The sequence below is a fragment of the Caenorhabditis remanei genome, chromosome V, assembly GCF_010183535.1.
Source record: "Caenorhabditis remanei strain PX506 chromosome V, whole genome shotgun sequence".
NCBI lineage: Eukaryota > Metazoa > Nematoda > Chromadorea > Rhabditida > Rhabditidae > Caenorhabditis > Caenorhabditis remanei.
In genome coordinates, this window is record NC_071332.1 from 1083361 (window position 1) to 1101914 (window position 18554).

At 36.3% G+C, this 18554-nt stretch overlaps 6 protein-coding genes across 6 annotated transcripts; 3 read left to right on the forward strand and 3 right to left on the reverse strand.

Moving 5' to 3' along the window:
- Positions 1 to 1369: 1369 nt before the first annotated feature.
- Positions 1370 to 2157, reverse strand: GCK72_016589 (uncharacterized protein; the record flags this gene model as incomplete). The annotated part of the gene is made up of 3 exons (XM_053731572.1): positions 1370 to 1526; positions 1578 to 1855; positions 1903 to 2157. The coding sequence occupies 3 exons, from the start codon at positions 2155 to 2157 to the stop codon at positions 1370 to 1372; spliced, it is 690 nt and encodes a 229-aa protein (XP_053580485.1).
- Positions 2158 to 3825: 1668 nt separating this feature from the next.
- GCK72_016590 (uncharacterized protein) lies at positions 3826 to 4613 on the forward strand (the record flags this gene model as incomplete). Its single annotated transcript, XM_053731573.1, has 3 exons — positions 3826 to 4080; positions 4128 to 4405; positions 4457 to 4613. The coding sequence occupies 3 exons, from the start codon at positions 3826 to 3828 to the stop codon at positions 4611 to 4613; spliced, it is 690 nt and encodes a 229-aa protein (XP_053580486.1).
- A 2649-nt stretch (positions 4614 to 7262) lies between these two features.
- On the forward strand, positions 7263 to 7865 carry GCK72_016591 (uncharacterized protein; the record flags this gene model as incomplete). Its single annotated transcript, XM_053731574.1, has 2 exons — positions 7263 to 7384; positions 7655 to 7865. 2 exons carry the CDS (start codon positions 7263 to 7265, stop codon positions 7863 to 7865), a joined length of 333 nt encoding a protein of 110 aa, XP_053580487.1.
- A 2716-nt stretch (positions 7866 to 10581) lies between these two features.
- GCK72_016592 (uncharacterized protein) lies at positions 10582 to 12068 on the reverse strand (the record flags this gene model as incomplete). Its single annotated transcript, XM_053731575.1, has 5 exons — positions 10582 to 10738; positions 10790 to 11061; positions 11109 to 11418; positions 11461 to 11655; positions 11968 to 12068. 5 exons carry the CDS (start codon positions 12066 to 12068, stop codon positions 10582 to 10584), a joined length of 1035 nt encoding a protein of 344 aa, XP_053580488.1.
- Positions 12069 to 12913: 845 nt separating this feature from the next.
- Positions 12914 to 14112, forward strand: GCK72_016593 (uncharacterized protein; the record flags this gene model as incomplete). The annotated part of the gene is made up of 3 exons (XM_053731576.1): positions 12914 to 13215; positions 13291 to 13875; positions 13929 to 14112. The coding sequence occupies 3 exons, from the start codon at positions 12914 to 12916 to the stop codon at positions 14110 to 14112; spliced, it is 1071 nt and encodes a 356-aa protein (XP_053580489.1).
- Positions 14113 to 15359: 1247 nt separating this feature from the next.
- On the reverse strand, positions 15360 to 18088 carry GCK72_016594 (uncharacterized protein; the record flags this gene model as incomplete). The annotated part of the gene is made up of 6 exons (XM_053731577.1): positions 15360 to 15549; positions 15598 to 16173; positions 16272 to 16581; positions 17233 to 17321; positions 17375 to 17959; positions 18021 to 18088. The coding sequence occupies 6 exons, from the start codon at positions 18086 to 18088 to the stop codon at positions 15360 to 15362; spliced, it is 1818 nt and encodes a 605-aa protein (XP_053580490.1).
- Between the last annotated feature and the right edge of the window lie 466 nt (positions 18089 to 18554).

The window sequence follows — 18554 nt, forward strand, 5'->3', positions numbered from 1 at the left end:
AAAATGGCTTAGACCGTGTGACCGATTGGAAATTATACTGATAAGGAGTTGGTCAATTTGGAAAAGGAAATAGAAACAGAAATAGTTGTTTGGTGCTTGAACAATATTTTGTCAACAAAAACTTTATTAGAAAACAGTACAAAGTGTGCTTTAAAGTTACAGAACAGGAATATGGTAAAACCTGTAATTGAGGGGCGCCTGTTCGCTGCGGTATATCTCGGTTCCCAAGGTAAATATCAAAAAGTTGTAAACTGACAAAATGTAGCTTAATATTTGTAGAATATTTCTTTAGTTGAAAAAATTTTAATATGTTTAAAGAAAACCGAGATAGGACTTCAAACTCTAGTTATAGGTTTTACGGTAACTATTTTCATACATCGGTTGAGAATTTGGTAAAACTTGCTGACTGATGGAAAATTTGAATGAAAAACTAAATTTTCATAGTTATAGGCCAAAATAAGTCTGTGCCAAATTGCATTCAATTCTCAACCGGTGTATGAAAAAGATGAGTATAAAATATGACAGTAGGCTCCGGCACGTTATAAAAACGACATGTCAAAACTAGAAGTTTCGAACGAAACCATGACATTTCGACACTAAACTATTAAAAAATGCTGAAAAACAATCAAATTTTCGCGATTCACGTGAAATCCGATAGAAAACTCCTCATGTTTTAGTGATTTTGTGGTGCTACCCTTGAGAACCACCCGAATTAAAACTGGTTCAAATCAAAACTACTAAATTGATGTATTTTATATTTAAATGGTGGATAATTATGGATAGTCTCAATTTCTTGCTATTGGTGTATTATCGGTTTACGAGCTCGTGGCGGGGGTGTTTAAGGCGCATGGAATTTGTAAGAAATGATCTCGAAGCGGAACGTATAAATTGCAGTTGTTTTCAGACCTGCAAAGCTCAAAAACACGGCAGACGATTCCGGAAAATTCCCAATAACTTAGACCTTTAACACCATCCGGCACGAGTTTGTGAACCGATAATAGGAATGTCATGGTTTTCAAACGTCTAGTTTCGAAACGTCCCGGAGCCTTTGGGAGCAAACCTTCACATAATGGACCTTTTCACAAGGTAGCAAAAAAAAACAAAAAACTACCAGCAAAATAAGTTTTTGCATTTTATGCTACCTTGTGAATAGGTATATAAAAGAACAAATCGTATTCTCCATTTCTGCAGTTAACAACTTTTAGATAGCTTCATATAGGTTTTTATATAAAAGTATATCTCGAAATCTGAAAAAGCTAACAAAAAGTTTTCAACTACAAAAATGGAGTTCCAAGTGTGCTCTACTTGATTAATATAAGCATGATTTTTTAATTAGTCAGCTCACTCCGGATTGACACATCTTCTCCAGTTACTTTTTCAATTTTGCCTTTTTCTCCATCTCTTCCAGAATAGCTAGTGAACGAGGACAGTGATCAGAGTCAAATGTGAAAAACCGCATCCACCTCCCGTAAACGAATTCCAAACGACCTAATACAAGATTTCCAGTTTTATGATTTCTCTTTTTTCTGAAATAGGTTTTGAACTTTTAACATAAACTAATTTATCAATTGACTCACATGTAGTAAATCTGTGATTTTCCCTTCTTAGCTTTCAAAACCAAAAGTTGGTCAGTGAGAATATTCTTATCGATTAATGCGCCCTCACGAATTCTTAACAGCAACCGCTTCATCATTTCCTCATCATAATCAACCCAATATCTGAGAAACTCATTCATATCCTTACAATCAAAATTTGTCCATTTTAATACAACTGAATCGACATTTCTAATAGACTTGAGGTCGTCCAGAGTAACCCATTCTGCACTTCTATACCATATACTCCGATATTTAAATGACTGAAATCACCATCATTAGAGTATTTTTAAGAAGAACAAATACTCACATTTGGATGTTTAAAATTTGATGGAATCCTCGAAGTAACTTTTAGTTCCTTTGTCACTGGTATTCTATCCATCAGTTCGGTTAACCGCTCAATACTCAGATCTCCGCTTTCGATACTGATTTCAGAACAGTTTTCAGACAATCCCTTGTCCAAATATCTCAGAAGAGTCTCTCGTGATAGCACATTGACGTCAAGTACCCATCTGATAGTCGCAGGTGCATAGAGTGACATGACAAGATTGTATAAATCAAACATGATTTCTCTAGAGAAACCCTGAACACGTACATTCTTGTTCACTTCTTCTTCAAATCTAAATACACTTTTTGTTCAAGATTTTTAGTGAAAACTCACCTGTCACATAACTGGGACATCTTGGTTACAGGCTCTAAATGGGGCTTTAGCTCTCTATCCCTAAAAGCAATTTGAGAGCTGTTATTTGCTTCTGTTAGGACGAATAGCAGAGATTCATGTCTTAAAGAAACTTCGAGTTCTTTGAGTTTGTACTTCCATGATCTCATAGATAATTCCAGTCGATGAGAGCACATTGCCAGTTTTATTCTGAAAAAAAAAACGTTCATACGGTTTTCGTGTTAGGAAAACAGCATAACCGTAGCTAATTGCTCTTCAGAATAGAAAAAGTCAGCAACTTCTACAATGACTGTCTTTAAGAGGCATTATCTGTAAGAGTGAGAATGTTTGTGTTGGGCCTTGGCACAGTTGCAAAAAGTTGTTTCAATCCGAACTCTTTTTACAGCATATGTACCCCTATGGTAGTGATTTACAAAAAATATGCCACCAGTCCCCTATGACGTCATCATAGGAATATATGCCCAATAATTGGCTTTTCACCCAAAAATTCAAAAAAAATTTCAATTTTTGAGATAACGTTATGAAACTCTCGGAACATGTTAGGAGTGTTTCTGACTACCTCTTCTCAACTTTTCAGCCCTACAGACACCTCAGAAAACATTCAATTAGAAAAAAGGTGATTTATTTTTTTGATAAAAAATTTCTTTCATAAGGGGGAAACCGTTATGTGATTTTTGAATAAATCGAAATATCTCAAAAAGGTTCTCTTGTTTTTTAATGCTTTCAATTGGTCCTAATAGAACTTTTTGCGGGGAATACGTATAAGATTTGAAATTTGAGGATTTCTAGAGGGAGTTTTCGAGAAAAGTCGAAAAAACATGAAAATGAAATCTAAATGAATGTTTTCTGAGGTGTCTGGAGGGCTGAAAAGTTGTGTAGAGATAGTCAGAAACACTCCTAACATGTTCCGAGAGTTTCATAACGTTATCTCAAAAATTGAAATTTTTTTTGAATTTTTGGGTGAAAAGCCAATTATTGGGCATATATTCCTATGATGACGTCATAGGGGACTGGTGGCATATTTTTTGTAAATCACTACCATAGGGGTACATATGCTGTAAAAAGAGTTCGGATTGAAACAACTTTTTGCAACTGTGCCAAGGCCCAACACAAACATTCTCACTCTTACAGATAATGCCTCTTAAAGACAGTCATTGTAGAAGTTGCTGACTTTTTCTATTCTGAAGAGCAATTAGCTACGGTTATGCTGTTTTCCTAACACGAAAACCGTATGAACGTTTTTTTTTTCAGAATAAAACTGGCAATGTGCTCTCATCGACTGGAATTATCTATGAGATCATGGAAGTACAAACTCAAAGAACTCGAAGTTTCTTTAAGACATGAATCTCTGCTATTCGTCCTAACAGAAGCAAATAACAGCTCTAGAATTGCTTTTAGGGATAGAGATCTAAAGCCCCATTTAGAGCCTGTAACCAAGATGTCCCAGTTATGTGACAGGTGAGTTTTCACTAAAAATGTTGTGCAAAAAGTGTATTTAGATTTGAAGAAGAAGTGAACGGGATAGTACGTGTTCAGGGTTTCTCCAGAGAAATCATGTTTGATTTATACAATCTTGTCATGTCACTCTATGCACCTGCGACTATCCGATGGGTACTTGACGTAGAGGTGTTACCACGAGAGACTCTTTTGAGATATTTGGACAAGGGATTGTCTGAAAACTGTTCTGAAATCAGTATCGAAAGTGGTCAATTGAGTATTGAGCGGTTAACAGAACTGATGGATAAAATACCGGTAACAAAAGGACTAATAGTTACTTCATGGATTCCATCAAATTTTAAACATCCAAATGTAAGTATTTGTTCTTCTTAAAAATACTCTAATGATGGTGACTTCAGGCATTCAAATATCGGACTATATGTTATTGGATGGCACGATGGGTTACTCTGGATGACCTCAAGTCCGTCAGAAATGCCGATTCAGTTGTATTAGAATGGACAAATTTTGATTCTAAGGATATGAATGAGTTTCTCAGATATTGGGTTGATTGTAATGAGGACATGATGAAGCGAATAAAGTTAAGAATTCGTGAGGGCGCATTAATCGATAAGAATATTCTCACTGACCAACTTTTGGTTTTGGAAGCTACGGAAGGAGGGTCACAGCATTACTACTTGTGAGTTAATTGATTAATTAATCAATGTTTAAAGTTCAAAACCTATTTCAGAAAAAAGAGAAATCATAAGATAGGAAAGTTGGTGTTAGGTCGTTTGGAAATCGTTAACGGGTGGCGGATGCAGTTTTCCACATATGATTCTGATCACTGTCCTCGTTCACTAGCTATTCTGGAAGAGATGGAGAAAAAGGCAGAATTGAAAAATTAACTGGAGAAGATGTGCCAATCCGGAGCGAGCTGACTAATTTTACAAATCATTTTTATATAAATCATGTAGAGCACACTTGGAACTCCATTTTTGTAGTTAAGAACTTTTTCTTAGCTTTTTCAGATTTCGAGATATACTTTTATATAAAAACCTATATGAAGCTATCTAAAAGTTGTTAACTGCGAAAATGGATAATACGGTTTGTTCTTTTATATACCTATTCACAAGGTAGCAAAAAATGCAAAAGAATATTTTTGCTGGTACTTTTTTGCTTTTTTTGCTACCTTGTGAGTAGGTCCATTATGTGAAAGGCTCCGGGACGTTTCGAAACTAGATGTTTGGAAGCTATGACATTTCTACACCAATCGTAAAAAATCGGGACTACCTCTAATGAGAACTGACTAAGATAGGAGGACTCGTCCTTTTAAAACTGATAGTTCTCGATTTGATAGTTTCGATTTGAACCATTTTGAATTTGGGCGGTTCTCAGGGGTAACACCACAAAATCACTAAAACATGAGGAATTTTCTATCAGATTTCACGTGAATCGCGAAAATTGGATTGTTTTTCAGCAGTTTTTAATAGTTTAGTGTCGAAATGTCATGGTTTCGAAACTTCTAGTTTTGAAATGTCGTTTTTATAACGTCTCCGAGCCTAATGTCATATTTTATACTCATCTTTTTCATATACCGGTTGAGAATTTGGTGAAACTTGGCACAGACTTATTTTGGGCTATAACTATTAAAATTTCTTTTTTTTCAAATTTTCAATCAGTCAGCAAGTTTTACCAAATTCTCAACCGATGTATGAAAATAGTTACCGCAAAACCTATAACTAGAGTTTGAAGCATCCTATCTCGGTTCTCTTTAATGATATGAAAATGTTTTCATTAAAAAAAATATTCTACAAATATTAAGCTATATTTTGTCAGTTAACAGTTTTTTGATATTTCCTTTGGGAGCCGAGATATACAGCTGGGAACAGGCGCCCCTCAATTACAGGTGTTACCATATTCCTGTTCTGTAACTTTAAATCACTGTTTTTTAATAAATGTTTTTTGTTGACAAAATACTGTTCAAGCACCAAACAACTGTTTCTGTTTCTGTTTCCTTTTCCAAATTGACCAACTCCTTATCAGCATAATTTCCAATCGGTCACATGGTCTAAGCCATTTTCTATTCTATTATGATTTCGGGGTAGGTCAACCACCTCCATTGTGTTCATTTCTATATTGCTATTTGCGAAAACTTTTGATCTACATTTCTTCAGTAAATACACAATATTTTGACACATATTGTGTGTCTAACCCACCCTTCTCTTCCTATTCTTTGTTCACTTCCCTTCCCTCCCATCTCTTTTCTCGTCTCTCCTTTTTTGAATCCGACGAAAACCTGTTGTACTTGAGAAACTGCTAGCGATTTGTCATAAATTGGCCAGGGAGGGATTGTATAATATCTTGTGTGTATCGCTTGCGCAATTTTCGTTTTTCCTATTTCCTATTCGTATTCTAAATTCATCCCTCTCTCACCTTTGTCACATTATTCTTTTTGGATCATTTTACTAAGTTTACAACAAGACTACTGTAGTTAGAAATTGAGATAGTTTTTTTAAATGTTGAAATCTATGTCGAGCTACCCAAAAGTCTGAAATGTTTTCAATCGTCCATAACCAGTTAAATTTGAGATCATGCCATAGCCTCCAATTTTACTCTATTTTTTCAATATTTTACTAGTATATTAATCCAACCTAGCTCTTCATTTTTGTAGTTGACAACTTTTTTGTACACCCCCTCCCCAGATAGTTATGGACCGTAGAAGTAGACAACTTGAATTGCAAGGTATCAACATGGTAGCGGGAGGAACCGAATACTGTAGCTTGTGACACATCATGTTTTTAAATTTTTTTTGTTGATTTTTGAATAAAACAAGTCTAGAGCTCCAATTTTGTAGTGGACAACCTTTTTGTAAGACCCGCTCACAGATTTGAATTTGAGCCCAGTACTGAACGGGTTCATGAGCAAAAGTACACTTTGAAGCAATGAACAACGCCACAGGGTCGCACATTGTCCTATTATTTAAAAACTTATGTTTTTTGAATGAAATAAGTATAGAGCTTCATTTTTGAATTTGACAAATTTTATGTACGGACACTCCCTAGAAAGTTATGCATTCTGAAAGCGGAGGGCCCAAATCTTACTCTTAGCTTTTCCCGGCTTATTGGACCTCCTGTTACCGTACCACAGTTTTATTTTTGAGTAAATTATTTTTGATTTTTGTATGTATTAAGTCAAGGGCTACACTTTTGTAGTTGACAACTTTTTTTTAAGACTCATCCCCTGAGAGATATAGGTCATCAAAGTTAAGAAAATTGGAAAAAATAATAAATAATTTTTTTAAATCACTCGAGTTTTCCTCATGACCACAGCTAACAGCTATCAAAAAGTGGTCAACTACAAAAATGAAGGGCTAGGTTTGAAACATTCAAAACAACATTTTAATTCCCTTTTTCATGATACGCGTTGAAGGCGCGCCATTTTTCCCCTTTTCCCCACAAAATTCGATGAAAATCGAATAAAATGTTGCATCCCATACTGGAAAAGCTAAGAGTTGAGTTGAAAAATACTCGAAATTCTACGAAAATCACATAAAAATGCGTATTCTACACGAAAAATCTACAATTCGAAGCCGCAGCTCACAAATCGACGGAATTTCCACAAAAAGTCGCCAAAGAGGCGCATTCTACAAAATCCCAGTCATTCCACAGCTGGGAAGGTAAGTAATTATACAAGTAACCCACTAAGTGGCGAAGTTTCGGTCAAAATCGTCAAAAATCGACAAAAAATCGCGAAAAATAAGCGAGGGGTACACAATCGGAGTGATAATTCACCCGTCTATAGACGTCTACAACAAAAAATCCACTGAACCTGCCGTTAACTCATTTTTACGGAAATTTCTACGAAAAAACGACTAACTCGTTGAAAAATGACCAAAACATTTTTTTGGATTTTTTCGCAATTTTGCTGCAAATAAAGCGATTTTCAGCGAATTTTTCACCCAAAAAATGAATTTTCAGCGCCTAAAAACACTGACCAACGTCTCACCAATGAAAAGAAAGCGTACCGCTTCATCTGTCGATCATCTGAAGCCAGAAGACGTCAAACCGATGCTCGTCCCAAAAATCGATCCGGTCAAGAAACGAACCGCCCGTATGACGGCGAAAGCCACCGGGCCGGAATTCGATGACGACGAATAAATCACAATATTGCACCCTTTTCCATTTTCCTTGTTCCATGATTTCATGTTTTTCCTGTACATTCTCTTATATTAACCCATCTCACAACAATTCCTGTATTTCCACTTGTTTTACAATTTATTCCGACAACTTATCGTAACAAAAAAAGCGGTATTTTAAATTTTGTCTCCATATCAATCTACAATTATGTATAGAAATAGTCTCCGGGTGTTTTTGGGGGATGGAAAGTGGAGGCTGGATGGGATGTCCGCTTTAAGAGCGCGTAACTAACTGCAGAGAGTCCGTACATAAAAGTTGTCAACTACAAAATTGGATTTCTAGGTTTGTTTTATACAAAAAACATAATTTTTTAATAATATAACTTTTTGTAACTCTGTGGCATTGCTCATGGCTTCAAAATGTACCGTATCCCATAAAACCTCATGAAAAGACGTTCAACTTCAAATACGTATAACGTTTGGTGGATGGGTGTTATTTGAAAGTTGTCAACTATGAAACTGGAGCTCTAGACTTGTTTTATTCAAAAATCAACAAAAAAAATTTAAAAACATGATGTGTCACAAGCTACAGTAGATCGTTCCCTCCGCATCCATGTAAATTCCTTGCAATTCAAGTTGTCTACTTCTACGGTCCATAACTACCTGGGGAAAGATCGTACAAAAAAGTTGTCAACTACAAAAATAAAGAGCTAGGTTGGAGTAATATATTAGTAGAATATTGAAAAAATAGGTTGAAATTGGAGACTATGGCACGGTGTCAAAGTTAGCTAATTTTGGGTAATTCTGAAAAGTTTGAGAATATCGGCTACTGTGAAAATCCTTGACCAAACTTTATTTTTTTCACAATAGCTCGGGTCTTAACATAAAAAAAACAATTTTTAACTACAGTAATCCTGATGTGAATTTACGGCACTGCGTAAATCTACCTAACCAAATGAAATCTCATCCCAAGAATAATGTGACCACCAAAAAAAGGTGAGAGAAGGATGAATTTAGAATACGAATAGGAAATAGGAAAAACGAAAATTGCGCAAGCGATACACACAAGATATTATACAATCCCTCCCTGGCCAATTTATGACAAATCGCTAGCAGTTTCTCAAGTACAACAGGTTTTCGTCGGATTCAAAAAAGGAGAGACGAGAAAAGAGATGGGAGGGAAGGGAAGTGAACAAAGAATAGGAAGAGAAGGGTGGGTTAGACACACAATATGTGTCAAAATATTGTGTATTTACTGAAGAAATGTAGATCAAAAGTTGTCGAAATGGAAATGAACACAATGGAGGTGGTTGACCTACCCCGGAATCATAATAGAATAGAAAATGGCTTAGACCGTGTGACCGATTGGAAATTATACTGATAAGGAGTTGGTCAATTTGGAAAAGGAAACAGAAACAGAAACAGTTGTTTGGTGCTTGAACAGTATTTTGTCAACAAAAAACATTTATTAAAAAACAGTGATTTAAAGTTACAGAACAGGAATATGGTAAAACCTGTAATTGAGGGGCGCCTGTTCGCTGCGGTATATCTCGGTTCCCAAGGTAAATATCAAAAAGTTTTAAACTGACAAAATGTAGCTTAATATTTGTAGAATATTTCTTTAGTTGAAAACATTTTCATATCATTAAAGAGAACTGAGATAAGATGCTTCAAGCTCTAGTTATAGGTTTTACGGTAACTATTTTCATACATCGGTTGAGAATTTGGTAAAACTTGCTGACTGATTGAAAATTTGAAAAAAAAAAGAAATTTTAATAGTTATAGCCCAAAATAAGTCTGTGCCAAATTGCATTCAATTCTCAACCGGTGTATGAAAAAGATGAGTATAAAATATGACAGTAGGCTCCGGCACGTTATAAAAACGACATGTCAAAACTAGAAGTTTCGAACGAAACCATGACATTTCGACACTAAACTATTAAAAAATGCTGAAAAACAATCAAATTTTCGCGATTCACGTGAAATCCGATAGAAAACTCCTCATGTTTTAGTGATTTTGTGGTGCTACCCTTGAGAACCACCCGAATTAAAACTGGTTCAAATCGAAACTACGAAATTGATGTATTTTATATTTAAAATGGCAATGGTGATCTTTGTCAATTCTGATCAGGATGGTTCTGATTCCGGCAGTTCTCATCAGGGATAGTCCCGATTTTTTGCTATTGGTGTAATATCGGTTCACGAATTCGTAGCGGGGGGTGTTTAAGGCGCATGGAATTTGTAAAAAATGATCTCGAAGCGGAACGTATAAATTGCAGTTTTTCAGACCTGCAAAGCTCAAAAACACGGCAGACGATTCCGGAAAATTCCCAATAAATTAGATGCGCCTTTAACACCTACCGGCACGAGTTTGTGAACCGATAATAGGAATGTCATGGTTTTCAAACGTCTAGTTTTGAAACGTCCCGGAGCCTTTCACATAATGGACCTACTCACAAGGTAGCAAAAAAAGTCAAAAAAAGTACCAGCAAAAATATTTTTTTGCATTTTTTGCTACCTTGTGAATAGGTATATAAAATAACAAACCGTATTCTCCATTTCTGCAGTTAACAACTTTTAGATATAGGTTTTTATATAAAAGTATATCTCGAAAACTGAAAAAGCTAACAAAAAGTTCTTAACTACAAAAATGGAGTTCCAAATGTGTTCTACTTGATTAATATAAAAATGATTTTTAAAATTAGTCAGCTCGCTCCGGATTGGCACATCTTCTCTAATTACTTTTTCAATGCTGCCTCTTTCTCCATCTCTTCCAGAATAGCTAGTGAACGAGGACAGTGATCTATATCATACGTGCGAAGCTGCATAAATATTCCGTAACTGATTTCCACACGACCTACCACAATCTTTCCCGTTTTATGATTTATCTTTTTTCTGAAGTATTATTTGAATTTTAAACATAAACTAATTAATTAATTAACTCACAAGTGGTAATGTGGTAACAATCCATCCTTAGCACCCAAAACCAAAAGTTGATCAGTGAGAATATTCTTATCGATTACTTTGTGTATTCCAAACATCAACTGCTTCATCATTTCTTCTTCACAATCAACCCAATATCTCAGAAACTCGTTCAAATCCTTAGAATCAAAACTTGTCCATTTTAATACAACTGAATCAGCATTTCTAATGGACTTGAGGTCATCCAGAGTAACCCAATGTGCCACTTCATACCAAATAGTCCGATATTTAAATGCCTGAAAAAACATCATAATTACTATTTTTAAGAAGAATATCAACTCACATTTGGATGTTTAAACTTTGATGGAATCCATGAAGTAACTTTTAGTCCTTTTGTTACCGGTATTCTGTCCATCAGTTCTGTTAACCGCTCAATACTCAGATTTCCATTTTCAATACTGATTTCAGAACAGTTTTCAGACAATCCCTTGTCCAAATATCTCAGAAGAGTCTCTCGTGGTAACTCCTCTATGTTAAGTACCCATTGGATAGCGGCAGGTGCAAAAAGTGACATGACAAGATAGTATAAATCAAACATGGTTTCCCGGGAAAAAAACAGAACAAGTTCTGTCGAGCACACGTTTTCCTTTAATCTAAATACACTTGTTCGCTTAAGATTTTCAGTGAAAACTCACCTGCCACATAACTGGGACATCTTGGTTACAGGCTCTAAATGGGGCTTCAGCTCTCTATCCCTGAAAACTATGCAAGCTTTTGTTAGCTTGAAATTCAGAGATTCATGTTTTAAATGAACTTCGAGTCTTTTGAGCTTGTACTTCCATAATTTCATAAATAATTCCAGTCGATGAGAGCACATTGAAAGTTTCATTCTGAAAAAAAACCATTCATACAGTTTTCCGAGTTAAGAGCAATGCCAGAGAAGCTTTAAGGTCTCTTACTACTTCTAGGTGTCAGAGCAAGCTTTTAGTTATTTAACTGTTTCAAGGGACGTCTACGTGTATTTTAGGACGTTCGAGTTTTCAAAGGAAATCTAAACTGAAATAGAGCCACCGTAGCTATCAGCTAATTAGAATCGAAAAAGTCAGCAATTTCTACAATGATGGTCTTAATTACAATTTAGACACAAGAAACGGGCAAAACTTCATTGTGGTTGGAGTAATATTTTATTTTTTTAAACCTACATCTCACTTCCATGCATCATCCTGACCACTTGATTCAATGCAACTGCAGGGAGTTTTAGTAGTTGAAATGGCAATGGAGTGGATGCTTCAGCGTTATCCATTATTTGTCGTTGGAATACCGTAAATTCAACAATTTTTCGCTGAATTACATTATATGTATGATTAGATTAAAATGGTTTTAGACGGCAGAAAACGAGAAAGAAAACGGGATGTTCATAATGTTGATAGGCCCTTGAGTGTGTGTAGACGACGTGGCACTCCTGAAGAATCAATAATAGAGACTTAGGCCTCCTATTTTGTGGTCTCCTATCAACCTATTTTCTTTTTAAATTTTTTAAATGCTCCGAAAAACCAAACTCTAGAAATGTGTTTGAAATACTTGTTCTATGCTCAAAGTCACGGAGAACCCCTCTATAATATAAAACGTTAACTTTCGCTCAAACTGATTAAAAACATGAATAACTTGCGACTTCCGAAAAATTGAAAATTCGGGCTTTTGAAAAAAAAAACTATGCTCTCAACTTGAAAAACTCCACGTTTTTATGGTGTACTTCAAAAATCACAAGACGTGTCTCATTCTGGAGAATGCGCCTCAGAATTTGCTGACCCTGGGAATGTGTGTAGATGACGTGGCAATCCATTAGAATCAAGATAATCGTAACATCCCCAGAGGCCCCATTAAATCCAAAGGCCAACAGAGAAAAGATGACTCAAATTATGTTCGAGGCCTTCAACAGCCCAGACATGTACGTCGCCATTCTCTTAGCACCGTAGTCAAATAGGTTGAGACCACAGTTGGCCTAAGGGTTTATTATTGATTCTTGGAGACTTTACACTCAAGGACCTACCAACCTAATATACATCCCGTTTGTTTTCTTTCTCGTTTTGGCTTCTCCAAACCACTTTAATCTAATGTTACATATCGTTTAAATTTTCAGAGGTAACCATGAAACTGTTGAAGTTTCCATCTCTTGTCCAGCAGCAAATATTTGGATTCATCGAGTTTAATAATCTTCTAGTTCTATCTTTCTGCTCCAAACGAACAAGATATTTGATTCAATCTCTACAAAGATATCAATGGATGAACATTAAATTTGTGAAATATTCTATTGATGAAAATGACAAAATCTATGTTAGTGTGAGATCCGAAACGATAAACGGGTTCTTCATTTTATCACCAATTACACCGAAACAGCCGGTCATTACTCCGATGGATGTGTTTGGAATGGGACCAGAGATTCCTATCTGGTGAGTATTGGATAGTTCTTTGGATTGAACTTTGCCTTTCATAATTACTTGTATTCAATTTGATACCATTTTCAGTGTGCATCCCAGATATTTCGGAAACCAATATCTCTACGACAAAGAGCAGAAGCACCTAGTTGTCCATGGAATTCATGATTATCTGTATGCATTTTTCGGATCGTCGATTGACTATGAGGTTGAATCAGTGGGAAACGAATTGCCACCAAGTCTGAAAAACATCAATCGAACTTGCATTAATGTACCTAAAAACACGACAGCGGAAGAGTTGGAAGCATGTTTCACCGCTTCTCCAAATCAAGAATACATTGAAATTGACGGACATTTCAATGGAATTCTCAGTACGAACTCTGTGATTTATGGAGCTAAACACTTGAGAGTATATTTCAAAGGAAATCATGGAGATGAGATTCTACTTCGCTTTAGAGGTGCCCGACTCCAATTTCATTCAACGAAATTTCATGATTCTACCATCTCTCAATTTCTAAAAGAGTGGAAGTCAAACCAAGGGTTCCAAAACTTGAAGTCTCTATCAATTGGATCTGATTGGAAAAACAACTACAACGCTCCAAAGCTATTGAAAGATATCGATGTGAAACAGCTGGATCAAGCAGAAGATATTGTTCATATTTCTTGGCAAATGAGGTTTGTTCAAAGTGGTATTCTATTTTCCAGTTGAACAAATGATAATATTTCAGCTGCTCATATTACCGTCCGGAGAGGTTGTTCTCAGAGTTACCCTCAAAGTCGGGGAAGGTCGGGTTTGACTACTTGATAAGAGACGGTGATGGAGAAAAAGCTTCTGTATTCATAGAGGATCATGATGTTTGCTTCGCTCTCTGGAAAGGAAACTCGTCTGTAATGGAAACTATTGATCGTTGAAATAACTCGATTCTTTCTGATTCTTTCTCGTACTTTTTTGATGTATTTTTGTGGTTTTCTAATAAAATTTGTATGAATAAACCTGTTACTGATGTTGTTTTCTGCTCCCAGCAGTCCTATTTCCCATCATTGACAGAATACCTAAAGTCTCATCTAATGTACACTTGTGGATTTTGAAATACATTTCTAGTGCTTGAGTTTTCAGAAATTTTCTGAAAATTAAAAAGCAAATAGGTTGAGACCAAGTCTGAGACCAAGGTTGAGACCAGGTTGAGCTGAACCAAGTCTCTAAACTTTTTATTGAGTGGGTTCCGAAAGCATTCGGTTACATTTATTGCAAAAATAGAATTATTATTTGCAATAATGTTTCCTTTGCGCTCGCCGTTTAGCTCTCGACTACGCCCCGTTTAGACGCCACATAGATGCCGACTAGGTTCCTCCGAAAACGGTGGATCCGCGTCGATCTGCTGCCGGCATGGCTACCAGAGTTGCATGGAATTCCGACTTCCGACTTCCGGATAAGAAATCTCACTTCCGACTTCTGTCATTCCATAACTGCGGAATTTCCGAAAAGTATATTTCGCAGAAATACTTGTGTTATGCCCCGTGAGTCACTATAGATCATTTTGTGCTCCTTACGTAACCCTTCTCTAGAACTTTCCATGTATTGGCGTAGCTCCTGTATGCCACTGATAAGAACTACTATTTAACCCTTGCTCCCGACCATTCGTGGTCGGTTCCCTTATCATGTTTTAAGAGATGATGATGTTTCATTATTCTATCTATGAATAAATAATATCAATTCTAACCGCTACACAGAAGGCCACAGAAGCCTTCCATTACACTTGGAAAAATGGTCTAAAAGAAGAGAAAATAGGCTTTTCTTCATCCAAACCTAATTTTCGCCAATTTTATGATCTTTTCTTTTGAAGTTTTTGAATATTTGCGACAAAATCTGATTCCGACTTCCGACTTCCGACTTCCAACTTCCGACTTCCGGGCGTTTTTCATTTCCGACTTCCGGCTTCCGACTTCCGGATAAGAAATTTTCACTTCCATGCAACTCTGATGGCTAACTCACATTCTTTGCGGCTTACTCCCATTCAACGTGCTTAACTCCAAGACAGGTACCAGATAGGTCCCAACCTTGCGCTTAAAATTTCCTGGCTTTTGATTAAACATTTATTAGAAAACAACGAGAACAAATTAACAAAGAACAAGAAACAATCAGAAACAGTCGAGTTATTTCAACTATTTAGGTTTTCCATTTCACACGAATTCCCATTCCAGAGAGCGATACGAACATCATCATCCTCTATGAATACAGAAGCTTTTTCTCCATCATCGTCTCTTATCAAGTAGTCACGAGACTCAAAACTTGATGGAAACGACTTCAGAGGAAAACATCCGACCATCATAGCAGAGGGAAATGAGATGCTGAAATATCATAATTTGTTCATCTAGAAAAAACCTTATTGAACAAACCTCATTCGCCAATTGATATGAAGAATATAATCTGGATGATCAAGTTGTCTGACATCTATATCCTCCAAAAGTTCAGCAGCGTCGTAGTTTTTATAATCAGAAGAGTTTATCATAAGGGACTTTAAGTTTTGAAATCCTTGGTTTGACTTCCATTCTTTCAGAAATTGACAGATGGTAGAATCATGAAAATTCGCTGAATGAAATTGAAGACGGATACCTTTAAAGCGAAGTAGAATCTCATCTCCATGGTCTCCTTCGAAAAAGACTCTCAAGTGTTTAGCTCCATAAATCACAGAGTTCGCACTGAGATTTCCATCAAAATTTCCATCAATTTCAATGTATTCCTGGTTTGGAGAAGCGGCGAAACATGCTTCCAACTCTTCGGCTGTCGTGTTTTCTGGTACTTTGATACTAGTTTTGTGGATGTTTTTCAGACTTGGTGGAAGTTCATTTTCAGTTTTGATCTCATAATCGATTGATGACGATCCAAAAAATTGATACAGATAGTCATGAATTCCATGGACAACTAGGTGCTTCTGATCTTTGTCGTAGATATAGTTTCCTTCCGAATGGAAACTGAAAATGTTATTGAATCGGATACAAAATAAGAATAAAAAGTTTGTTCTGTCCGCAAGCTGGTTAAACAAGCAATCCAAACTTTGCCTAACACTCACCAGATAGGAACCTCTGGTCCCATTCCAAACACCTCCATCGGAGTAATGACTGTCTCTTCCAGTGTAGTTGGTGATAAAGAGAAGCCCTCGAATTTATTTCCTAATCTAACCCAAACCCAGATTTTGTCTTCCCATTCGAAAGTATATCTCACAAATTTGATGTTCATCCATTGATATCTTTGTAGAGATTGAATCAAGTATCTTGTTCGTTTGGAGCAGAATGATAGAACTAGAAGATTATGAAGCTCGATGAGTCCAAATATGTTCTGCAGGACAAGGGATGGAAACTTCAAGAGTTTCATGGTTACCTCTGAAAATTTAAATGATATGTAACATTAGATTAAAGAGGTTCGGAGAGGCCAAAACGAGAAAGAACACAATATGTATATTAGGTTGGTAGGAAAATTGAGTGTAAAGTCTCCAAGAATCAATAATAGAGACTTAGGCTAACCGTGGTCTCAACGTATTTGCCTACTGTACTAGGTGGACGTGCATGGCTGGAGTGTTGAAGGCCTCAAACATAATTTGGGTCATCTTTTCTCTGTTGGCCTTTGGATTGAGTGGGGCCTCTGGGGGTGTCACCGATTATCTTGATTTTCATAGAATGCCACGTCGTCTAAACACATACTCATAGGGAAACCAATTTTTAGGTGCATTCTCTCATTTGCTTCGTGTTCTTGACCGTATCAATCATTTTACATCTAGAGATATTTTCTGTAACATTCTCTCATGAGTGGAAAATCGGATAGCTATGAGCAGAAAACAACAGCATCTTATTCATACAACTTTTATTATAAAACCACAAAAACAAAATGAACAAGCAATAAATTGACAAAGAACAAGAAAGAATCAGAAACAATGGAGTTGTTTCAGCGATTGATGATTTCACACGAGTTTCCTTTCCAGAGAGCGAAACGAACATTACGATTTTCTATTGATATAGAAGCTTTTTCTCCATCACCGTCTCTAATCAAATAGTCCCGAGACCTAAAACCAGACGGCGTCGACTTTGGAGGAACAGTTGAAAACATCGAATAGGAGCATGAATGGCTGAAATATCACAGTTTATTCATCTGGAAAACATGAAATCTTATTGGACGCACCTCATTTCCCAAGTGATTTGAAGAATATCTTCTGGTCGATCAAGCTGTTTGACGTCCATATTTTTTATAATATCTCCACGGTCGTAGTTTTTATAATCAGAAGAGTTTATTATAAGAGACTCCAGGTTATGGAATCCTCGGTTTGATTTCCATTCGTTTAGGAATTGAACAATAGTGGCATCATGGAAAGGGCCACTACATTCAAGCCGTTTTCCTCTAAAACCAAGAAGAATCTCATCTCCATGACCTTTATTGGAAATGACTGTCAAGTGTTCAGCTCCAAGAATTGCGGAGTTTGGACATAAATTTCCGTTAAAATAGCCATTGAGTTGAATGAATTCTTGATTCGGAGAAGCGGTGAAACATGCTTCCAACTCTTCCGCTGTCGTGTTTTCAGGAACTCTTATGTGAGTTCTGTCAATTTTTTCCAAACTTGGTGGCCGTATGCAAGAGAACACTTGATAGACGGCATGGGATCCGAAGAATTGGTACAAGTAGGAATGAACTGCTTTGGCGACTGTTGTCTGCTCCTGACTGCTCTCGTATTCATATTTTGAGCTATCATATTGAGAGTTCTTCCACCGACTGAAAACATAATTAGTTGAAGTAGTCGTCAATTACTAATAATTAATTGATAATTACTTACCAAAGTGAAATCATACTGCCTATTCCAAACAGTTGCATTGGTTTCACTTTTTTTCTCATGTCGAACATTAGTCTACAACCTTGTTTAGAATAATAGGGTTGAGTACAAACAGAAAAATAATTAACATCAAAGGTGTACGAGATAGTTGCGATTTTTCTAAATCGACTTTTTTGGAGACATTCGATCAAATATTTGGTTCGATTCGAGCAGAAGGATAGAACCAGAAGTTCGTCTAATTCAAGACTTCCAAATATTTTTTCTTGAACGAGATGTGGAAATTTTAGAAGTTGCATGAGAAGATTCTGAATAATTAGGATTAGAACATGTTCGATGTGTCAAAAGGAACGAAAATTCAAAAGTATAATAGAGATATAAGGTCGTTAGATTTGAGTTTCAAAAAAGGAAACTTTATTATTTTTATTCCAAATAAGAGCATTCATATCGACTGTTTAGTCTGTATACGTGTCTGCGCACAATGGCCAACCAACAAGATCCATGTGAATAGAAGGACGTCACCGCGTTGAGAATCTTAGA